Source organism: Anomalospiza imberbis, chromosome 13 (genome assembly GCF_031753505.1).
Source record: "Anomalospiza imberbis isolate Cuckoo-Finch-1a 21T00152 chromosome 13, ASM3175350v1, whole genome shotgun sequence".
NCBI classification, from domain to species: Eukaryota; Metazoa; Chordata; class Aves; order Passeriformes; family Viduidae; genus Anomalospiza; species Anomalospiza imberbis.
The window spans coordinates 1,463,418-1,482,893 of NC_089693.1; the positions used below are offsets into that span (position 1 = coordinate 1,463,418).

At 45.8% G+C, this 19,476-nt stretch overlaps 1 protein-coding gene and 1 long non-coding RNA gene across 2 annotated transcripts in view; both read left to right on the forward strand.

Annotated features, from left to right (window-relative positions):
* Positions 1-19,476, forward strand: part of LOC137481673 (uncharacterized) — a 358,787-nt gene that overhangs the window by 247,328 nt on the left and 91,983 nt on the right. The gene's annotated exons all lie outside the window — the stretch shown is intronic.
* Positions 11-17,496, forward strand: AAGAB (alpha and gamma adaptin binding protein). The gene is made up of 10 exons (XM_068203520.1): positions 11-287; positions 6,027-6,217; positions 6,723-6,819; positions 7,493-7,582; positions 9,968-10,051; positions 14,829-14,911; positions 15,307-15,400; positions 16,070-16,174; positions 16,441-16,490; positions 17,080-17,496. Exons 1-10 carry the CDS (start codon positions 26-28, stop codon positions 17,155-17,157), a joined length of 1,134 nt encoding a protein of 377 aa, XP_068059621.1. The 5' UTR covers positions 11-25; the 3' UTR covers positions 17,158-17,496.

The following is a 19,476-nucleotide window of genomic DNA, read 5'->3' on the forward strand; positions in this document are numbered from 1 at the left end:
CGGCGGTGCCGGCCCCGCTCCGGCCATGGCGGCACCGCCGCACCCGGCAACGGGACGCGCCGGCCGGGCCGCACCATCCGCCCCGCCGCCGGGGGGGGGACAGCGCATCCAGCGGGGGCCGAGCCCGCGCTCCGCCCGGGCCCTTCCCCGGCCGCGCCCCCCGCGGGCGGTGGTAGCGGCGGCGCGGCGGAAGGGGCGCGGCGCGGGCGCCATGGCGGCGGCAGCGCGGCCGCTGGCGCTGCTCACCAGCTGTGCCGCGGGCTTCGCGCCCGAGGAGCTCGTCAAACGTGAGTCGGGGCCGCCGCGGCGCCCGAGCGGGCGGAACCAGGGGCCGCGGCTTGCCCGCGCCCGCGCGAATCAGGCTGGCAGCGGCTCCCTCCAGCCCTGGCCTTTAGGGGGCTATTTTCCCCTCAGGATCGCAGTTCTCCCCTCAGGCTCGCTGCCATCCCCTCACGGTCTCAATTTTCCCCCTCAGAGTCGCCGCCATCCCCTCACGGTCTCAATTTTCCCCCTCAGGGTCGCCACCATCCCCTCACGGTCTCAGTCCTCCCCTCAGAGTCGCCGCCATCCCCTCACGGTCTCAGTCCTCCCCTCAGGGTCGCTGCCGTCCCCTCACGACCCAATTTTCCCCTCAGGGTCGCTGCCTTGCCATCACGGTCCCAATTTTCCCCTCACGGTCTCAGTTTTCCCCCTCAGGGTCGCCGCCATCCCCTCACGGTCTCACTCCTCCCCTCAGGGTCGCTGCCGTCCCCTCACGACCCAGTTTTCCCCTCAGGGTCGCTGCCATGCCATCACGGTCCCAATTTTCCCCTCACGGTCTCAGTTTTGCCCTCAGGATCTCAGCTCTCCCCTCAGGTTCTCATTTTTCCCGTCAAGGTCGCAGTTCTCTCAGGGTCTCAATCCTCCCCTCAGGGTAGGGGGACCGCAGCCCCCGGCCCCTTTACAGAGGGTGTCAGGAGCCTCCTTAGTGCTTTAAGGAAATAATTCACAGTTTTCTCAGTGCGGAAGGATTAAAAGGGAAAGGTAAAAATCCTGTCTGTTGTGCAGCTGGTAGAATTGCAGATTACACTTGGTACCGAGTGCGTAGAGCTCGCTCAGTAGGAAGAGGTTTTCCCGGGAAGCCCTTGCCGTTTTTAGATCTGATAGTAGAGGAAACCATGGTGGAATTTTGGGGAGTTTTAAAATCAGGGGATTCCAGGAAGAAGCTGTTCAGATCTTGGTGGGTTACCTATGTTAGGACAGCCTTGGTTTTTCGGGAATTCATCAAGTTTGCTGTGCACACTGAGATGTAGAATTTAACTCCCTCTAATCTTCTCTGGATTTGTTTTTCTCTCTTTCTGGGCAATTCTTACTTAGGACCTCACCTAGCACAAGGCTGCCCCCAGGAACTGCCTCCCTCCACCTCATTACAGCAAAAATAACAGTACAAGATATGCAGCCAAAGGCTTCTCTGACAAAGCAGCTGCAGGACACTGAATGACTTAAAGATTCCACACCAAAAAAACAGTATTATTAGCTTATTTTTGAGGAAGGTGTAAGTGAATTGGAAGGAATTACTCAAGGTTCCTCTATGTTTCCCCTTTCATTACTTTGCATAGTGAAATGAAACAGGTAGAAAAGGTAGGTGAGCAAAAAGCTACTTAATCCGAGAAAGTCTTAAAATTTAAGCTTAGATTTTTTTAAAAACTGGTACTAACTTTGAAATATCTCAGCTTCCACTGCTCCCAGTTCCAAATCTGGAGTCCTGTCTGTGTGTCCTCTGACTGGGTTACATTAAAATCCTCCTGAAAGAAATAAAATCATGGGATAAAATAAATACCATCAGCATCTTAACTCCTTGCTTTGTATAACAAGAGAAATTAAATCAGAGGCAGCAGACTGTAAAACATTCAGGGACACACAGGCAGGGACGGGGCAGCAGTGGGGAGGGTTTGGTGGGGTCAAACAGCCTGCCAGGACTTTTCAGGCCAATTCCAAGACTTTTTCCTGGGTTTTCCTCCTGTTAAATGGAAAATGGCTTGAGGGTGAGAAGCAGCTGATGGTCCATTTGCTAGATACATTTTTATTTCTTTGGGTTTCTGCAGGGTGCCTTGAAGGCTTTAATTTATGGGACACTATGGCAAAACAAAGCTATTTAAAGTGCTCAACATAGATCTGCCTGTTGTTATTGTGATGCATTTATCACAAAACTGCAAATAAGATTGGTTCAGTTTTCCTTCTGTCTGATGTGATTGTTCTTCCTTTTCTTTTTGGATTTTTGCCACTCCCCTCCTCCCCAGCATATTTGGGTTCTCTTTACTCCTTGGTGTAGTTTTAGCAGTATTTTTTATGGTTTATTCCACCAGGTGGCTCTCAAGGCCCAGAATGTGGGAACTACTCCATGTACCTGACAACTCTGAGGATTTGGGAGCATTTAGGGCATTACGTTCTTAAAACATTAATTCAGCCTGAAAAACACTCTGAAAAGTGGTCAATATCTTAACCCCTTTGGGAAAAAAAAACTGCAAAAAGAAGTAGTAATGATTTTTTAAAATATCATTAGACACATAATGTGCTAAAAGTGTTTAAATACCACTTGGGTATTAGAGAAGAGGGCAATTATGCAGGAGAGCTGCATGTGGTTCTCTGATTATTTAACTCTTCTGAAAAGTTATTTCTGGTCTTCAACCCCCCTTTTTCAAAAGTAATTGCACTTTCAGAAGGCTTGGTAAGATTCAGCATTAAAAGTGGGAGGGGATGTGAGATTTTATAATATTGCCATGTTCTTTCTAGTGTTCAAAATGCTTATTTATCTTGTCCGTATGATAAAATATGAAATTAAATGTCGATATTTAAGTCAGTAAAATGAGCAAACATTTTTGTAAATAGCTGAAAAAAATTTCCAAAAAAATTTTTATATATATACCTATTGTCTGCTTTATTAAAATATATACATACTTGTGAGTGAAGGGACACAGCTGGTGAACTTGCTGAAAAACAGAAGCCAGTGACTGACTGCCTGGAAATAATGAAACCTTTTCCTCTGGAGAGGCTCCAGAGAAGTTTGGAAGTTCTGGAGCTGTGTGACACCAGCCAGGATCAGTTCCTGAGCCATGAACTGATCTCGTGTGTCAGCTGCTGTTTGTTGTTTAATGGTTTTCTGATACAAAAAGAGCAAAGTCAGCTGTGGGATCAGCTGGGGAAGGGGAATTACCCAGCAGGGGTGGTGACCCTCGTGCAGGACAGGGCTTTGGGGGCTGCAGGAGGTCACCCCCCGGGGTGATGCTGGAGCAGCCAAAAACAGCCTCAGACCATCCCCCGTGAGGAGGCAGCTTCTGCTGCTGCCAGTGCTTTTGTGCAGTGTGGGAATCACGCCAGGATGGCTGCAGGGGCACCCAGCAGCTGCTGGGGACACCGGGAGCATCACTTCAGTACAGCAAGAGCCCAGCAGTCCCAGGGCTCGCCAGGACCCTGAGCTCTGGCTGCTGGGTTTGGGTGGCACCGAGCAGCTCTGTCAGCACTGTGAGCCTCTGCAGGTGTGGTTCTGGTGCTGCAGCTGGACAGGGTTTGCATTGCTGTGCCCCGTGGAGCTGCTGGGGCTCGGGGCAGGGCCAGCCCAGGCCTGGCTCTGCTGTGGTCACACAGTGACTCACGTGCTTCTCCAGGCTCTGAGCTTGGCAAACCACTGACACTTTCCACGGCTGAGCAGTTTCACATGAAAAAGGAGGAACTCACTCATAACTCACTCAGAAGGGCTCAGCTGGACAAGCCACCTCCTTTTGCCGTATTCATTTTCTAGGAGTTTATTCTCATCAATTCCCTCTAAATTAGATACCAAACTATTCTGGCTGAATTTCCTGCTTTCATTCAAATCCAGGCTGTCTAGAAAAGAAATTTCTGGAATGCTGGGGTGGTAAATGCAGCCCTTAAAGCTAGTTCCTGCATCGAATGAGAACTCAGTTTGAGTTACAGTGTATATTTCTTTGGTAGTCTCTGCTTGTTTGCTCTAAAGACCAAAATCGAATTGTTCCAAGTGACTTTTTGGGGAGAAAACTGACAAGCTGCTCAGTTTCCTGCCTGGAGTGATCAGGCTGTTGTGCAGTGATTTCTTACAGCCCCACGAGCAGCCTGAGACACAGCAGGTCTGAATCCTTTCACCAGGTTCCTGAAGCCCTTGGAGTTTAGTGTGCAACATCCATCTTTTACTGGGATAGAAATTTCACAGGGAATTGGCAAAATCTCAGCATGAAGGATGGGTAATCAGCAGCACAATGGGATGAAAGAAAACCCCTTAAAATACAGGAACAAGTAGCAGGTAATAGGAAATGGGACATGGCCTCATTCTAGCAGTGCTTTGAGACCTAAATTTGTCCATGAACTCTTCTAAAATAAATATCCTTTACAAAGCAAATGTGAAATTCATATCAGCTTTTGAAAACTTTTTATGAAAGTTCTTTCCCTTTCTGTCCTTGTTAGGGAGACTGACTCAGGTGACTTCAGAGCTGATTTCCTTCCTCACCCCATTTTTCTCCCTAAGTCTTACTGCTGATTTGCTGGGTTTCAATTTCTGTGGACCCTTTTATTCTTAGCCTCCTGTGGCATTGACTTGTAATTCTGTTAGCTCAAACTGATTTTAATTTAGTTACTTATTTTTAACTGTCAAAACACTAGTAAGGGGAAATTAATATCCTATTCAAAACAAAACCTCTGAGAATACAAAGCTCAGAACCCAGGTTTGTTTGGTGGTGACTCAGGATCTTTGTCCCCCAGCTCCAAAGTGAGGTGGGTAATCTTAGCATGGAATGTCATCTAATTAAAGACCAATTATTCTGAAAAATAATTGCCATCCAATAATAAAATAAAATAAAACTTGAACCTGGAAAAATCATTTAGATGTGGCACTTCTTATTTTAAGAAGCCCAGAGAGGAGACTCCTGTTTCATCCTCTTAAGGAGGAAATGGCTACAGGTTTCTGTTTCCAAGGTCACATTTCTCCCTCAGATTCCATCTCCTCCTCAGGGCTGCAAATAATCCTGGTTTACAGCTCTCCCTGCCTTGTGCCCATTCACCAGATCCATTTCTCAGCTTTGCAGTTCAGTTGTAAAATTCACTGCAGCCTTGGCAAGGAGATTTCCCTGTCTCTTTACTAATAAGATACAGATAAATTCAAATTCATCTCCAGACTATTTGGGGAACAGCCTGTTCCAGCAGCTCCAGGAACTCTCAGTACCTTAAAATACAAATCCTTGAAAAGCCATGTACTTTATTCTTTAACTCTTCTCCTGCCCAAGGCAATTCTGGATGACTCAGTCCATTTTATAAATAACTGACCTGTGTTCTAAAGTGTCCATGAGTTCATCCAGCTTGAACAAGATTTCCTGGCCTTTCCCTCAAGGAATAATGGGATGCTTTGCTTCCAGCTCTGATTCAGCTCCTGAGAGTGTTCCTGGGAAGGTTCCTGCCTTGGAGGGCAGAGCTTGACAGCACCTGAGCAAAGCACTGCATTTTAATGGTTGAGCTCCTACACGGAATTTAATGGGAATTACAGCTGAATTGTAGGAACTGGGTTCTTTTCTCATTAGTTACCTTCAGGTTTTGGTCACAGTTAAACAGATCTTTGCATCTCAATGAGCATGCAAGGGTTGTAATAAAGTTTAGGTTTTCAGGTTTTGGTCACAGTTAAACAGATCTTTACATCTCAATGAGCATGCAAAGGTTGTAATAAAGTTTAGGTTTTCTCTCCATACATCCTGTTAACAGATACTAAGTTTGAGGTTAACACTTGAAAAGGCATTTCCAGGAAAACAAAAGGTTTTCTGCAGCTTCTGGGCCATATTTTTTATTGAAAACTAGAAAATAAACTCTCCTGAAAGCTAAGCAATAAAATCTGGGACAGAGTAACAAATTGAGTTGAATTTTTAAAGATCTTGATTATGTACTGGTTTATTATAGTAAAGATGGATCTGCATTGGCACTGTACTTTCCTAGACAAATTATTTTCTTGCTGCTGGTTTTACCCTCCTCCTCACCCATTTTCTCACCTGCAGGTATCACAGGAAAAGATGACCTTACTGTGGGTGCAATAACAAGTGGAAGAGTGAATTTCTACCCCTGGACGATAGATAACAAATATTATTCTGCAGACATCCACCTCTGTGTGGTTCCAAACACATTCCACGTGACGGGAGAGATTGCTGAGGCTGTGCAGGCATTTGTTGTGTACTTTGACAGCACAACAGTAAGGCTCTTCTGCTTCATTCTCCTGCTTTATCTCTCATGTAGTTGCTTTGTCACAGTGAGAACCATAAATCAGAACCTCCATCCATCCCCTTTAAGCTGTTCTATTCATTGGCAGAAGATCGATAATAAATATTAAATTTCCCTGCTAACAATAGCAGCAGTTTCCTTCTCTCTTACTACTCTCCTCCAGCTGGAAGAGGGTTTTTCAGGAGTCATTATGCCACCATGGCAAATCCAGCTCACCATCTCCAGCTTTATTCCTAGCTGCTGCTGCTTCTTAAAGGCTCCTTTAGGACAGACAAAATTTAGGGAGCTAAACATAAAATTCAGGGCTTTTCACCCTGAATTCTACTAAACCAGCAGCAGTGAAAACTGGTTTAGCAGAAACCAGAAAAGTTGAGACAAAAAAAACCCTATTTCTTTATATAATTCTGTTCTAATACTATGAAAAACTAAAGTATTGTAGGATGTATTCCAAAGAACACTTTTATTTTCCCCTGTAGAAAACTGGACTCGAGGGTGTCTCTGAATGGCTGCCCCTGACAGAAGAGTGGCTACCAGAAGTGATGATCCTGGTTTGTGACCGAGTGTCTGAGAATGGTAGGAGACCCAAAGAATTCCCATCCTCACTTAGAGCCATTAACCTGCATAATAATTAACTTTCTAATTACATCAACAATTGCCTCTCAGAGTCTGGGTGAGAGTGGCCTGGAGAGCTCTGGGGAGCAGGAGCTGAAACCTTCAGTGGGATGTGGTTAGAACTGAATCAGAATTTTACCAGATTGCTCAGAGTCAGCTCTGTCCTGCCACTGCAGGGGGACTAAAAGGCATTCCTGCTGCTGGATGTGCATGATCCTGCTGAAAAAAATGGGGAGGACTTGGTTGCTACTGCCATTTTTTTTGACATTTGGACATTGAGCACACACATTTGCTGTGCCTCTAGACAACAGCAAGCTGGGAGATGCAGGTGTGTCCCTGCAGCTTAATTCAGTGTCAAACTCAGAGTTAACAGAAGTCTTCATTCACACCTACATTGTACCCTCTGCAAAACCATTTTATTCTGTTCCTCAGTTCCAAGGAGGAGTTTAACTCTCTATTTTTGGGATCCGCAGTGAATGGAGGATCCATGCCAGCTGCTCTACACTTTGCCATACACTCCAGAGCAAGCAAGCAACTTTGAGGGAATAAAACACAGCTAAATATTCTGATAAATGTACGGTGGTACTAGTCTCAAATCTGCACCTTTAATACCCATTTTTGTCTCCCAATTTAGGTGTAAACAGACAGAAAGCTCAAGAATGGTGCATCAAGCATGGCTTTGAGCTGGTAGAGCTCAGCCCTGAGGAGCTGCCTGATGAAGATGGTAGGTCTGCTGCTTCTCTTGCCACGTTGAGAATGAAAAAGTGCCCCAAAAATACCTTCTAAATAAAGTTCTGCCCCTTGCAATTGTGGATATGCCACATGGTTACAGCATGGAATGCTCCCAGTTGGTGGGGCTGAGTCTCAGCTGTAAAAGGTCAGGAGGGGGAGGAGGTTATTTCCTCTGAGAAATTCCATTTGTCCCCTCCCAAATCCAGCTGCTGTTTATGCAGCACCTACATAAAAATAATATCTGCTCCTTGTACTGGCACTGCCCTAGGACTCTATAGATACATCAGAAGTTTATATTCCACTTGGAAAATCAATCTAAAGAAACATTTTTCTGCATGATGGCAGAAAAATTCTGGTTTAAAAAAGACTTGAAAACTATTTTATGCTATCTTGGTACAAACAGTGACATGATAGGCTGAAAATGGCAGGTTGTTAAAAACATGTCAGAGCCACACAGGAAATAAACCAGTTTCAGAATCACTGGCTGCCCAATATTTAGAACTTGGAAAAAAAAAAGCCAGCAAGAAGAGGCAGAAGTGTGGTGTTGCACTCTTGAAAAGTGACTGTGCATTTCCTGACAGCCTTATCAGCATCAGCCTTATCTCCTCACTTCAGTGGCACAAAAAAGCATTTACACCTTGCCTCTCTGGAGGAAAATGAGATAACTGCAGGCTGGAGAGGAATTAGTCACCAACATTTGCTCTATTTCAGGTTCTCCAAGCACATTGCAGTCACCAAAAATAATTCACTATAAAATCCTCAACTGGAACACATCCCACCCCTTTCCCCCCTTTAAAGGCCTACTAAAATTGGATCCTGAGGAGCTGAGAGGTCTCCCTCTCTCCCCACCATGCCCTTAAAAATGTTTCCCTTTTTTTTTAGTCAAGGAGGGAGATCACAGATTTGAATTCACATAAACTGGGAAAATCGGAAGACTCCTTAGACTAAACAAATACTAATTGCTTTAAAAAGTAACCTTAAATCAAGACATTTTTCTATTGAATAATTGTTGTAAAGAACAAGCTCTTTTACCATTTATGGGAACAAGCTCTTTAGCATTTATTTAATGGGACTAATAACAACTCAGGATGTTAATTTTTGGAATATTGGGATACATGTTCTTTCCTAGCTGTTTAATCTGGTAGTTGATTCACTGTGACTCATGCAGAGGAGGAACTGTGTTCCTGTGAGTAACTTATTTACCCCCCAAACATTCTGGGTGAGTTACAAAAGGCACGACAGACGCTGTAAACACACTGGGCCAATCTCTGCTCGAAATTCTGACATTTCAGGCAGCTCATCTCAAATAAACTGGAACTTTTGTTTTGACTCATTGTCAGTTTGCAGAGTCAGGACAGGAGCTCTGAACTGAAGCTCTTGATAATGACTCTGATATCAAACCAAACAGCAGCATCACACAGGGCAAAACATCTGATTTCAGCCTTAAATGCATTTCTAAAGGCAGTTTCAATTACTGCACCTGAGTCACTTGAGTTTGATATCTAAACAAAAACATTTTTATATCCAAAGGATTGTTTGGGGTTTTTTTTGCCCTTTGTCAACCTGCACAAACATGGGAAGCTGACTAAACTGAGGAAATGGGAAAACTGACTTGATCCAAAGTGGTGTCAGATCTATTCAGTAATTAAATTAAAATCTGAATAATGCTTTCCCTGGCCTTTCAAGTTCCTGTAATTCCCAGGGTTACTGGAACTTTTGGAGTTAGTTATTGTGGGGACAGCTTTACAATATTCCTTTCCATTTTTTACTGGCATCACGCCCTTTTTAAATGGTTGTCTCAAGTTCTATACTTTCTCAAAGAAAGAAAAGTAATTCCAGTATCTATTTTCTAGTATATTTCTATGCTATACAGCATTGTAAAAGATCTTGGGGCTAAAGATTCAAGTTTCTTGTCTGTTACTGTAAAATTTATATATATATACTATGAAGTATAATATACTTTTATATATTATAGTTATTTATCGTAATTTACTAGTTTATTGTTTATTATTTAGTAATATTTATAATTATAATATATTTATATTTAAATGCATTATACTTTTATAATATGCTATAAAGATGTTACTTAATGCAGGCCTCCTGCTAAATATTTAGCAAAAATAATTTAGATATCTGCAAAATGCTGAGCTCTCAGTTCATTATCCCTGGAAGCTCAGCCCAAGAAGTGAGGCATTAATTTACATTTCCTTGGCCTCTCATCAACCAAAGGTGAGAAATCTGTGTTTTGTACCAGGAGCAGAATTCACAGTGATTGTGAGAAGATGGGACAGGCCTTCAGCCCCGCCTCTGGAGGCACGTGCTGGTTTTTAGAGTTATTTTTAAGAGTTGTAGAGTCACTCTCTGTGTTTTGGTGCAGATGACTTCCCCGAGTCCACCGGAGTGAAGCGCATCGTGCAGGCCCTCAACGCCAACGTCTGGTCCAACGTGGTCATGAAGGGTGGTAGGTGCCCCTGGGGCCTGGCCCTGAGCTCTGCAGGGCTGGGGGGAGTTCAGATGGAGCAGCTGGATCAGTACAGGCACAGCTGCAGCACGCTGGGACCTGGCCCAGGCAACAGGAGGCTCCAGGCATTGCTTCCACCCTCCCTCCACGTCCTGATGAGCTCACAGGCAGTGGGTGAGATTTAGCACAGGATCCTGCCGTGGTTTGGGTTGGGAGGGACCTTAAAGCTCAGCTTATTCTCCATCCCAGGGTGCTCCGAGCTCACCCAACCTGGCCTTGGACACTTCCACCCACATCTGCTCTGTGCCAGGGCCTCACCACCCTCACAGGAAAGGATTTCTGTGTAAAACTTCCTCCTGTTCCAGCACCTGCTCCCTCTCTGCTTTTACTTGTACTCCACCAATAATTTGAGTGAAATATTCCATTAATTCTGCTAGTTGCAATGAAAACTCAACGTTTGTCCCACCAAACTCTAGTAGGAAATAGGTTGTAATTATCAGCTTTATCAGACAGATACATGATTGAGTGTAGAAGTAAAGGTTAAATTCCACATCTGTTGCAGGGGATTTTTGGTTTGTTTTTTAAATTTTTGAGCTAGGGATGAGAATAGCAAGTGCAGAGATGAGATTTGGCAAAGGAGCCATGTCAAACATTTAAGGGCTGTTTTTGCTACAGAAAACCCCACTTGAGTACATGGAAACCACAGAATTTTTTGACAACAGTGCAAAAAATGGGCAACCCCAGATCATTTTCTGAGGAAGCTGATTATCAGGTAGAGTTAGAATTCTGGAAAAATCACTTTAGCCTTAGACTCATCAGAAAAGGAAATGCTGTGGTTAGAAGTGAAGATCCTTCCATTTACTGGAAAACCTTTGATTACCTTTCTAATCACACAAACTGCTACAGAAAATGTAGGAAGAATAAACTCTTCAGGAGTGTTTGGCCTGGAATTTCTTGTTCACAAAGCCTCATCCCACACCCACCTTCCAACACCTCTCTGCTCCCTGATGTCCCATTTCCCACTGCTGTGGCTTCTCCCTTCCTGCAGCAATTAACTGTGGAGTGATTTAAAGCACTGAGAGGCTGCTGTTAATGTCTGTGTCTGCAGGGTGCTTGCTGGGACTCAGTAAATCCAGGATGAGAATTATTAGCTTCCATTTTTTAATGCAGCTTTTTGAGGATTTCTCATTCCCCATCAGAGCTGAGGCGAAGCTGGGGTCTGATTCAGTGGAACCATTGCAGAGAAACAGGTAACCTTGGCAGATGGTGTCAGGTTATCTCACTTGTGCTAAAATTGGTTTTTTAACAACACACTTCCTGTATTTGGCAGATGCCACCTTACAGAACAGCAGAATTTCGTCACATGTTCAGTTCCTCACAGGGGGGAAATTCCTGCACATCACTGGTGTGTTCTGTAAAGGTCAGAGTCCTTGAAAAATCCTGATTTTCTCTCTGCACAGCACCAACCCCACACAGCACTGCTGCACCAGCACAAACCCCTCAGGAAGTGAGCTATATTTGGAAGGTGTTGCAGCCTGACTGTGCCTTCAAAGGGAAATTGTTGAGCTCATTTTGCTTAAAATAAAACTTTTTACAACCTGTAACATATCTTTTGTTCTCAGCTTCCTCCAGATCCTAGAAACTGCCATGTAAATCCAACTTCAGCTTTTCCACTGAATGAACTGTAATTCCTGGCTGGTTGAAAACCATGCAGGGAAGAGTTATCAGAGACCTTAAGAGAGTTCCAGTTGTAAATGTGTAGTAGCAAATACTTATAGCACTGTTAGGTGTCACCTTAATTCAAAAACCTGTTTCCATGAGAATTTAGATTTACAGACAGAGCAGGAATAACTTTTTTCAAGCACAAACACCAAACTCACAGTATTTTATTGCATTAAGCCCCAACACAATTCTCAAACTGCAGGTTTTTTTCACACACCTATTAATTAAAATTTTAAACTTCAGATTTTTTTCTCTCACCATTAACTGCATCATTCTCACACAGGTCCATAAAAAGAATTGTTAAATGTAGCATAGTTGAATTAAAAACAATTAGAAACAAGTTTACACCAAGTAACCAATGCCACGTGCTTTGTGAGTAAGTGGAACAGCATTATCTCTACTCCAAGCCAAACAAGCAGTCTTACCTGGGGATCTCCCAGGAGCAAATCCTTTCTGGAGCTGGTGTAAAGTTGGTTCTCCAGGCCTTGGAGCTCCCTTCAGTCTCTGGAAGTTTTCTTGAGCAGGAGAACATGAGGGATTCTCCAGATAGCACATTACCTCCCCACAGAGGTGCTAAACTGCTGCTGCCTCTCTGTCCCTGCAGGAGCCTCTGTGGCCAGAAGAGAAAGCATTTCCAGCTCTCTAGAAGAGGCTTCTTGGCTTCTTTCCTGCCTAAATCCCAGTTTGAGTGATCCCAGGTGAAGCTGCTTATCTCAGGTGGGGCCAGGAATGAGCCTGGCTCTAATCACAGCCAATTAACCTGATTTAGGGAGGCCATTGAAACAAATTGTGAATTTTGGTGTGTTAATTCTAATTTTATGTGTAAGGATCACCATGTGACAGCTGGAGACAGACTGGAGATATAATAATGGGTAAAGGCAGTGGAAAACACTTGGCTATGAAACAGGAATCTGGGAATGCTGAATCCATGTTCAGAGCATCAGAGCATCATGAGTGATTCCTGTGAAACTACACAGAGCATGGAATCATGGAATGGTTTGGGTGGGAAGGGACCCTAAATCCCATCCCATTCCACCCCTGCAGGGACACCTCCCATGCCCCAGGCTGCTCCAAGCCCTGTCCAGCCAGGCCTGGACACTTCCAGGGATCCAGGGGCAGCCACAGCTGCTCTGGGCTCCATCGTAGCCACTGACTCCTCCAATAAGTGGGATGAGCTAATTTTTGGCTTTCCTGCCTTAAGAACACTGTGTAAGGCATCACCCACTTCCTGAATTGCACCCAGAAGTTGAAATAACTTTTACATCCAATAAAAGGAGTTTATAGGAAGGGTTTTCCAAGGGTGTGCCTGCAACCAAGTGTTGTGTCTGCCTCCTCCCTAAACACGGATCCAGGGACAAATAGCTGCTGTTCAGAGATCCCTGCTGCACACTCCAGGTTTTTCAGAAAGGGATGACATTTGTAGTAATTCTGGCTGGGGTTCTGCAGTGTTGGAGGAGGGAATGTGGAGCCACTGCCGTTTTTCTGTGCAGGACAAGCTCTAATCCCAGCTATGAACGAGGGCCATGATTAGATCACCGCATCCACCCCTCTGCCAGTGTGGGAATGTTCTCTCTCCAGGACATTCTGCACTGCAGTGTCCTGCCTTGCTTGAGGTGACTCAGAAATTGGCTCCATGTTCATCTTCACAGCTTCCCCAAAGCCAGCTCTCTGCTCAGTCCATGAAACCTGGGGAAGCTGCTTTGCTTTGGGATGCAAATCCCAAACTTTTATCCTCCAGTTCCTGTTCACTGACCTGCCGGACTTCACGGCAGCTGAACGTTTTCCAGGGAATTCATTCAGCTCCACTGATTCACTTCTCCCACCCCTTTGGCCAGGGATCTGTTAAAGCAGCAGAAGGGGATAAAGCAGAGCCAGTGGCCCCAAATACCTGCCAGGGATGGGGCAGAACAGATCAGCTGCAGGAGCAGGGAACAGGGAATGGGGGCCCAGGAATTCTCTCATGGAGATGTGTTTGTGGAAGTGCTGGATGGCAGTTACGCATCCAGCCCCTCAAAATGAGAGTCTGGAGAAATGGCAAGGAAATTTGGACAGAGCATCCAAATGACATCACCTCAACAGTTGAGTCTAGAGCTTAGTCATGAGTGTAATAATTGAGAACATACTTCTTTTAAAAAGTAACATTAAATCTTTCTTCTGGCAGAAGTCATTATTTCCTGGCTATTTCTGGTACAATAACTTCACATCATTTCAGTTTTAGTTGACTAAAATACAAAGGTTTGCAGAAAAATCTCCTGAGTGCCTTGTGTAACTGCAAATATTTACTACTCAGTGCAAAGCCAGTTTGTATGGAGTAGTAAACTGACTTAGAAAAACCTGACTTAGTAAAAAACACCTCATCATATCACCCTTTATGCACATATTTTTATATAAAACAGGTTTTAAAATACAGCCGGTTTAAATTAAAAATACTGCACCACTTTTTTTATCTCAGATGACTGTTCAGGTTTGAAACCATTTTTTAGGTTGGGTTTTGAAACAGCATTGAGATACACCCTAGGCCAGCAGTGGGGAGTGCCCAGAGCACCTTGCAGTGAGAAGAAACCCTGGATTTGATGGATGAATCCACCCAGGAATTCTGAATTGGATATTTAACAGTTTTCACTGCCGTGACTGTCGTGCTCAGCCTGTTCAGACAATGTGTGAGCAAAGGCTTTCATTGCCTTTCCCGAATCCAGCTTCAGACTCAGAGCTGCTTCCCATGGAGGTTAAACCTGAGCACCAGCAACAGCAAATTCTGCTTCTGGATTTTCCAGCTGCCTCATTTGGAATTTACCAGCTCAGATCCCAACAGAGCAGCGGGTTCCAACAAACTTTAAAAAGACCCCACACCTCCGGTGGCTCACACTTCTCTTCTCTGGGGGAATACTTAGCAGCAAACATTGCTGACACAGTTTAAAGCTTAGAGTTGATGTGAAATTTCTGCTTAAGATCTGTTTTTATGGCAGAGTTTTCCATGGTGCTGTGAAACACTCCCTCTCCCACCTGACCAGTCCCAGTATTTGCAGTAATTTTGCACTTTGTGCTTTGTTTGCAGACAGGACGCAGGGCTTTGGTCTCCTCAGCACCTTGGCAGGAGCAAACAGGAGCCGTGGCTGTGAAGAGACCCTGGAGACAGAAGTAAACAGTAATTCCAGTAATTCCTGGTTCCTGCTCTGCTCAGGCCCTGCCTTCATCCATTGGGGGATGCCTGGGACCTCCCCACTGTGCCACAGAGCCAAAGGAAAGAGCACTAAAAGCTCCACTCAAGATGGGTTTGATTATATCCAAATTATCCCCTTTGGGCAAAACAAAACCTGTCATTTCACGGTGTTATTTGAAAAATCCCAACAAATTCATCCTGAAATCCCTCCTGCAGCACCAATTCCCAGTGCTGCAGAAGGGGCTTTTCATGGCACAGGTTTTGCACTTTGAGATAAAGTGCAAGGTTTGAAGGAAAAGCAGGGGGCACCTGATTTGCTGCTGCTGTTTTCTCATGCATTACTGGATACTGAAATATCTCTGGTTCCTGACAGTCCAACCCATCTCCAGGAGACAGGGAAGAATCCCAGTCAGATGGTGGAGAGGATGGAGCCGGCACAAACAGCCTGGAGCCTGACAGTGCTGCAGGTGAGCTCAGCACACCTGGCAGGGACGGGCCCACAGAGCCCCTGGCCCCAAGGGAAAGTGGGGCACAAAGGCACTGCCAGAGCCAGGAGAGTCCTTAAATCCCTGCAGCATTCCAGGAGATGGGAGTGCCTTACCAGCTGGGGGTGAGGTCTGGATGCTTGATGTGCTCTCAGCACAGCTCATCACTCTTTGATTCACTCTGTGGCTGTTTCTGGGCAGATCATTCTGGAATCAGCAAGAAATCTTAAATTCTGGATGAGCTCACACGTAATGTATCACAGAATCATGGAATCTGGAATATTTTGGGTTAGAAGGGACCTTAAAAATCATCCCATTCCACCCCTGCCATGGCAGGGACACCTTCCCCTGTGCCAGGCTGCTCCAAGCTCATCCAACCTGGCCTGGGACACTTCCAGGGATCCAGGGACAGCCCCAGCTGCTCTGGGCACCTGTGCCAGGGCCTGCCCGCCCTCCCAGGGAAGGATTTCTTCCATAAAATTAATTACCACTGTAACAATGCCATGATTTGTCTGTATGAGCAATCAGTAAATTAAGTGTTTCTTTCTCTCCTGTGACATTGGAATTTGCAAATGGGATTTGCAGCTGTTAAAATCCTGGTTTTCTGCTGAGAAACCAGAATCATTTCTCTTCAACCAAGCTGTATTTCAGATCCCATGCTGGATATGGACATCCAGGAGCTGGCCAGCCTGACCGCGAGGGATGGGGACCTGGAGAACTTCGAAAGGCTCTTCTCAAAGCTGAAAGAAATGAAAGGTAATGCCCCAGGAGAGATGGATCTGAGCTCTGGCACCTCCTGCAGGGGCTCAGAGAGAGCCAGGAGTGAGCTGGGAGGCTGTGAAATTCCTGTTCTCCTGCCTCAAGTCCTTTAGAAGTAGCTGCTCTTTCCATTCATTCGCCCTTCATCTTGATAATGCTCTTGAAAGCAGCAGATGTTGCTCTGGAGTTCCCAAATCCAGGTGCAGGAGGTGTTCACTGCTCCCTCCTGAGCTTCACAACCCCAATCCTCTCCTTCCCCACAGACAAAGCTGCCACGCTGCCTCACGAACAGAGGAAGCTGCACGCAGAGAAGGTGAGCCTTGGGAATTGGGGTGGGAATCAATAAAATGGCTGTTTTCTTTCCAAGCCACAGTTCCTGCTCTTGGAGAGTTCCTGGATTAAGAGTAGTGAGAACAAACCACACAGTCCTAGGGAAGACTTGTCAGGTATCTCCCAAAAATTGAATAACGTGGAAGTTTGAAATACCAGAAAAGTATAAAATCCTGGAATGGTTTGGGTTGGAAGGGGCCCTAAAGATCATCTCACTCCACCCCACTGCCATAAAAAAAAAAAGACTTTCCCCTTCTGAATTCTGAGCTGAAAGCCCTGCAGTCACTGGGGGTGCTGGCCAGCTTCCACAAGTCAATGGAAAAGTGTGGATCTCCTGGAAAACGGAATGATGCCTTAAATAGCACGGGGTTTTATCACAGGTGCCTCCCATGACCCGAACCATTGCCTCTGTGTCGCTGAAGTTCCTTCACCTCAGAGAGGATGTGTGGCACTTACACAGCTGGTTGCCAGATTTAGCTGCTGCTCAGTTCCTACTCTTTGGATGGGAAATACAAAATCTTCAGTCATTTGATGGGAATGTTCTCCCTTTCCCATCTTTTTTGCCATTGTAGGTGGCCAAAGCTTTCTGGATGGCGATTGGAGGAGACAGGGATGAGATTGAAGGTCTCTCCTCGGATGAAGAAAACTGAATTCCTCTGCAGCTGGAAGTGCCAGAGCAATCTGAGGGAATGATCCTTCCCTGAATTAGTGTTCATTGCCAAAAAACCCATTTAGCTGTAGCTGCCTGCCTTGGTGACAGCATTCCCCATGTTCCACATTCCACAACATCTCCTGGCTCCAGAGGCTTTGTCTGACTGTCCTGCCTCCTCTCCCAGAGGACGCTGGAAGGTGACACGTGTGTGGCTCAAGGAAACAGTGATGAGTTTACATTTTTCAAATGAACGTTTTTATGATTTCCTCTCTGGGGTTTAAATAAACAAATGTGCTCCCAGTTATCTCTGCACACAGGGCTGGGGCTTGGGAAGTGACTCCTGAATTCCAGACTCCATTTTTCAGCTGTAGGGCTCTTGGATGGTTTTATGGAGCTTTTCCCGGTGCAAACTGGCCAGATGTGGATGAGCCTTGAGGAGGAGGTTGCTGAGCTGTGGTGTGGGGGATGCTGTGCCAGGGCTGGGAGCTCCATGCTGCCAAGGGCCAAAGCCATTACACGCAGCCCGGCCCAGATTCTGTTTGGATTTTGCCTGTGTAAGGATGGGGGCTTCCCTGGAATGTCAGGTGTTGTCCCCACTCCCTGGGTTCCCATTAGAAACTGAACTTGGGCTGAAAAGCCAGATTGCTGCCGCTGCTCCAGGGGTGGAATTCCCTGCCCAGACCTTGTGCAAGGCCTGGCAGAATGCACAGAGCTGCTCTGGGGAGCTCTGTCCTCAGTTCCCAGCACTGGGATCCCAAACCCCTCGGTGCCCCAGATGTGCTCCGTGCCCGCACTCCTGTGTGTCCATCAGGCACAGGGCTCAGAAGGAATGAATTCCCTGGTCCTGGCTCGAGTCCCCATCACTTCCACCAGGGCAGAGCCTCTGGAATGACGGACATGGAAGGAAGGTGGAGCCTGGTGAGGAGCCAGAGGACAAAGGGGAGATGCCACCCTGGCTCCTCTGCTGCAGGCACAGGCAGTGGATCCGTGGGAAGAGGATCCAGCAGATTCCATGTGGAAGAATCTGGCCCCAAGAACTTTTCCTTATCCATCTGAAAATGCACCCTCAGTTAGGAATTTCAAAATTCCTGGTAAGTAAGATTCCTGGCAAGATTCCTGCTGGTAAGCACCCTCAGTTAGGAATTTCAAAATTAACTTTTCCAATGCCCCCTAAATTGCCGAGTCCCAGGACATGGGTTTGCCATCGATTATTGGATGGCTTTAAGTTCTGCAGGCACTTCCACAGTGCTCCCTGAATTCCCTTTTTAATGATGAAGCAAAGGTGAATGCAAATCATCAGTTTCTTGGAATGCCGGGAATCATTTCCTGGGTCGGAACTGCAGCGTTTAAGGACAAGAACTGCAGGCTCATTAGCAGTTTGGGAAGTGTTTCTGAGCTGAAGCCTCAGCAGGAGCTCCCCCATGGTGAAACACCTGGCTTGGGAAGAATTCTCCTGGAATACAGAGACATCCAAGGGAACACCTGCCAGGGACACCTTCCCAAGCAGCTGCTGGGCCTCGCTGGGACTGCACCTTCTCCCGTTCTCCACAGCTTTTTCCCAGCACAGAGAACGTGACACAGACCTGAAGGTGGCTCATTCCAAGCAGGGAATGGTTTCCATGTTGGCTTCTCAGTAGCTGAAGATTCTTTCTGCCCTTTCTAAATCTTTGTTGTGCAATGGTGATAAATGGCCAAAGTGCCAAGGGAATAGAGTGGAGGCAGCGAAGGAAAAATGGGCTTGGACACTTTATAAACCCATTCTTTAGACATGTGATAGAGATGTGACTTTTAAATTTAATGAGATCAGTTAAAACCCAGTGCTTTGCTGCCTTTTTATGAGGTAACAGCAGCTCATTCCCATACTCAAAACTCTTTTAAATATGATTTATTGTAAATATGGGTCTTGTCTGTAGGGGCACAAATCATGGAGGCAGGAAGTGTGGCTGGAGACACTGGGAAATAATTTAGTGATCCTTTGAGGTCATTGTGTTCTGGTTTAAAATCAAGGTTTACTTTGTCGGTGGTTAATTTTTTTTTTCTGTGGGTTGTTTGGGGTTTTTCTGAGGAGACCCTTTGGTTTTGGCTACAGAATTTCTTTACAAAATAAGAAGTGACAGAAATGAATAAAAGGGGCATTAGCGGAAGAGCAAAGTTGTGTCTGTCACTCAGTTTCACTTTGTGCAGCAACAACAGAAGAATTCCCAGTTGGTTTGCACAGAATCCCAGAGTGGTTTGGGTTGGAAGTGCCCTCAAAGGCCCCCAGCCCCACCCTGCCGCGGGCAGGGACGGCCCCAGCTTTGCCATCCTTGTCCCAGTT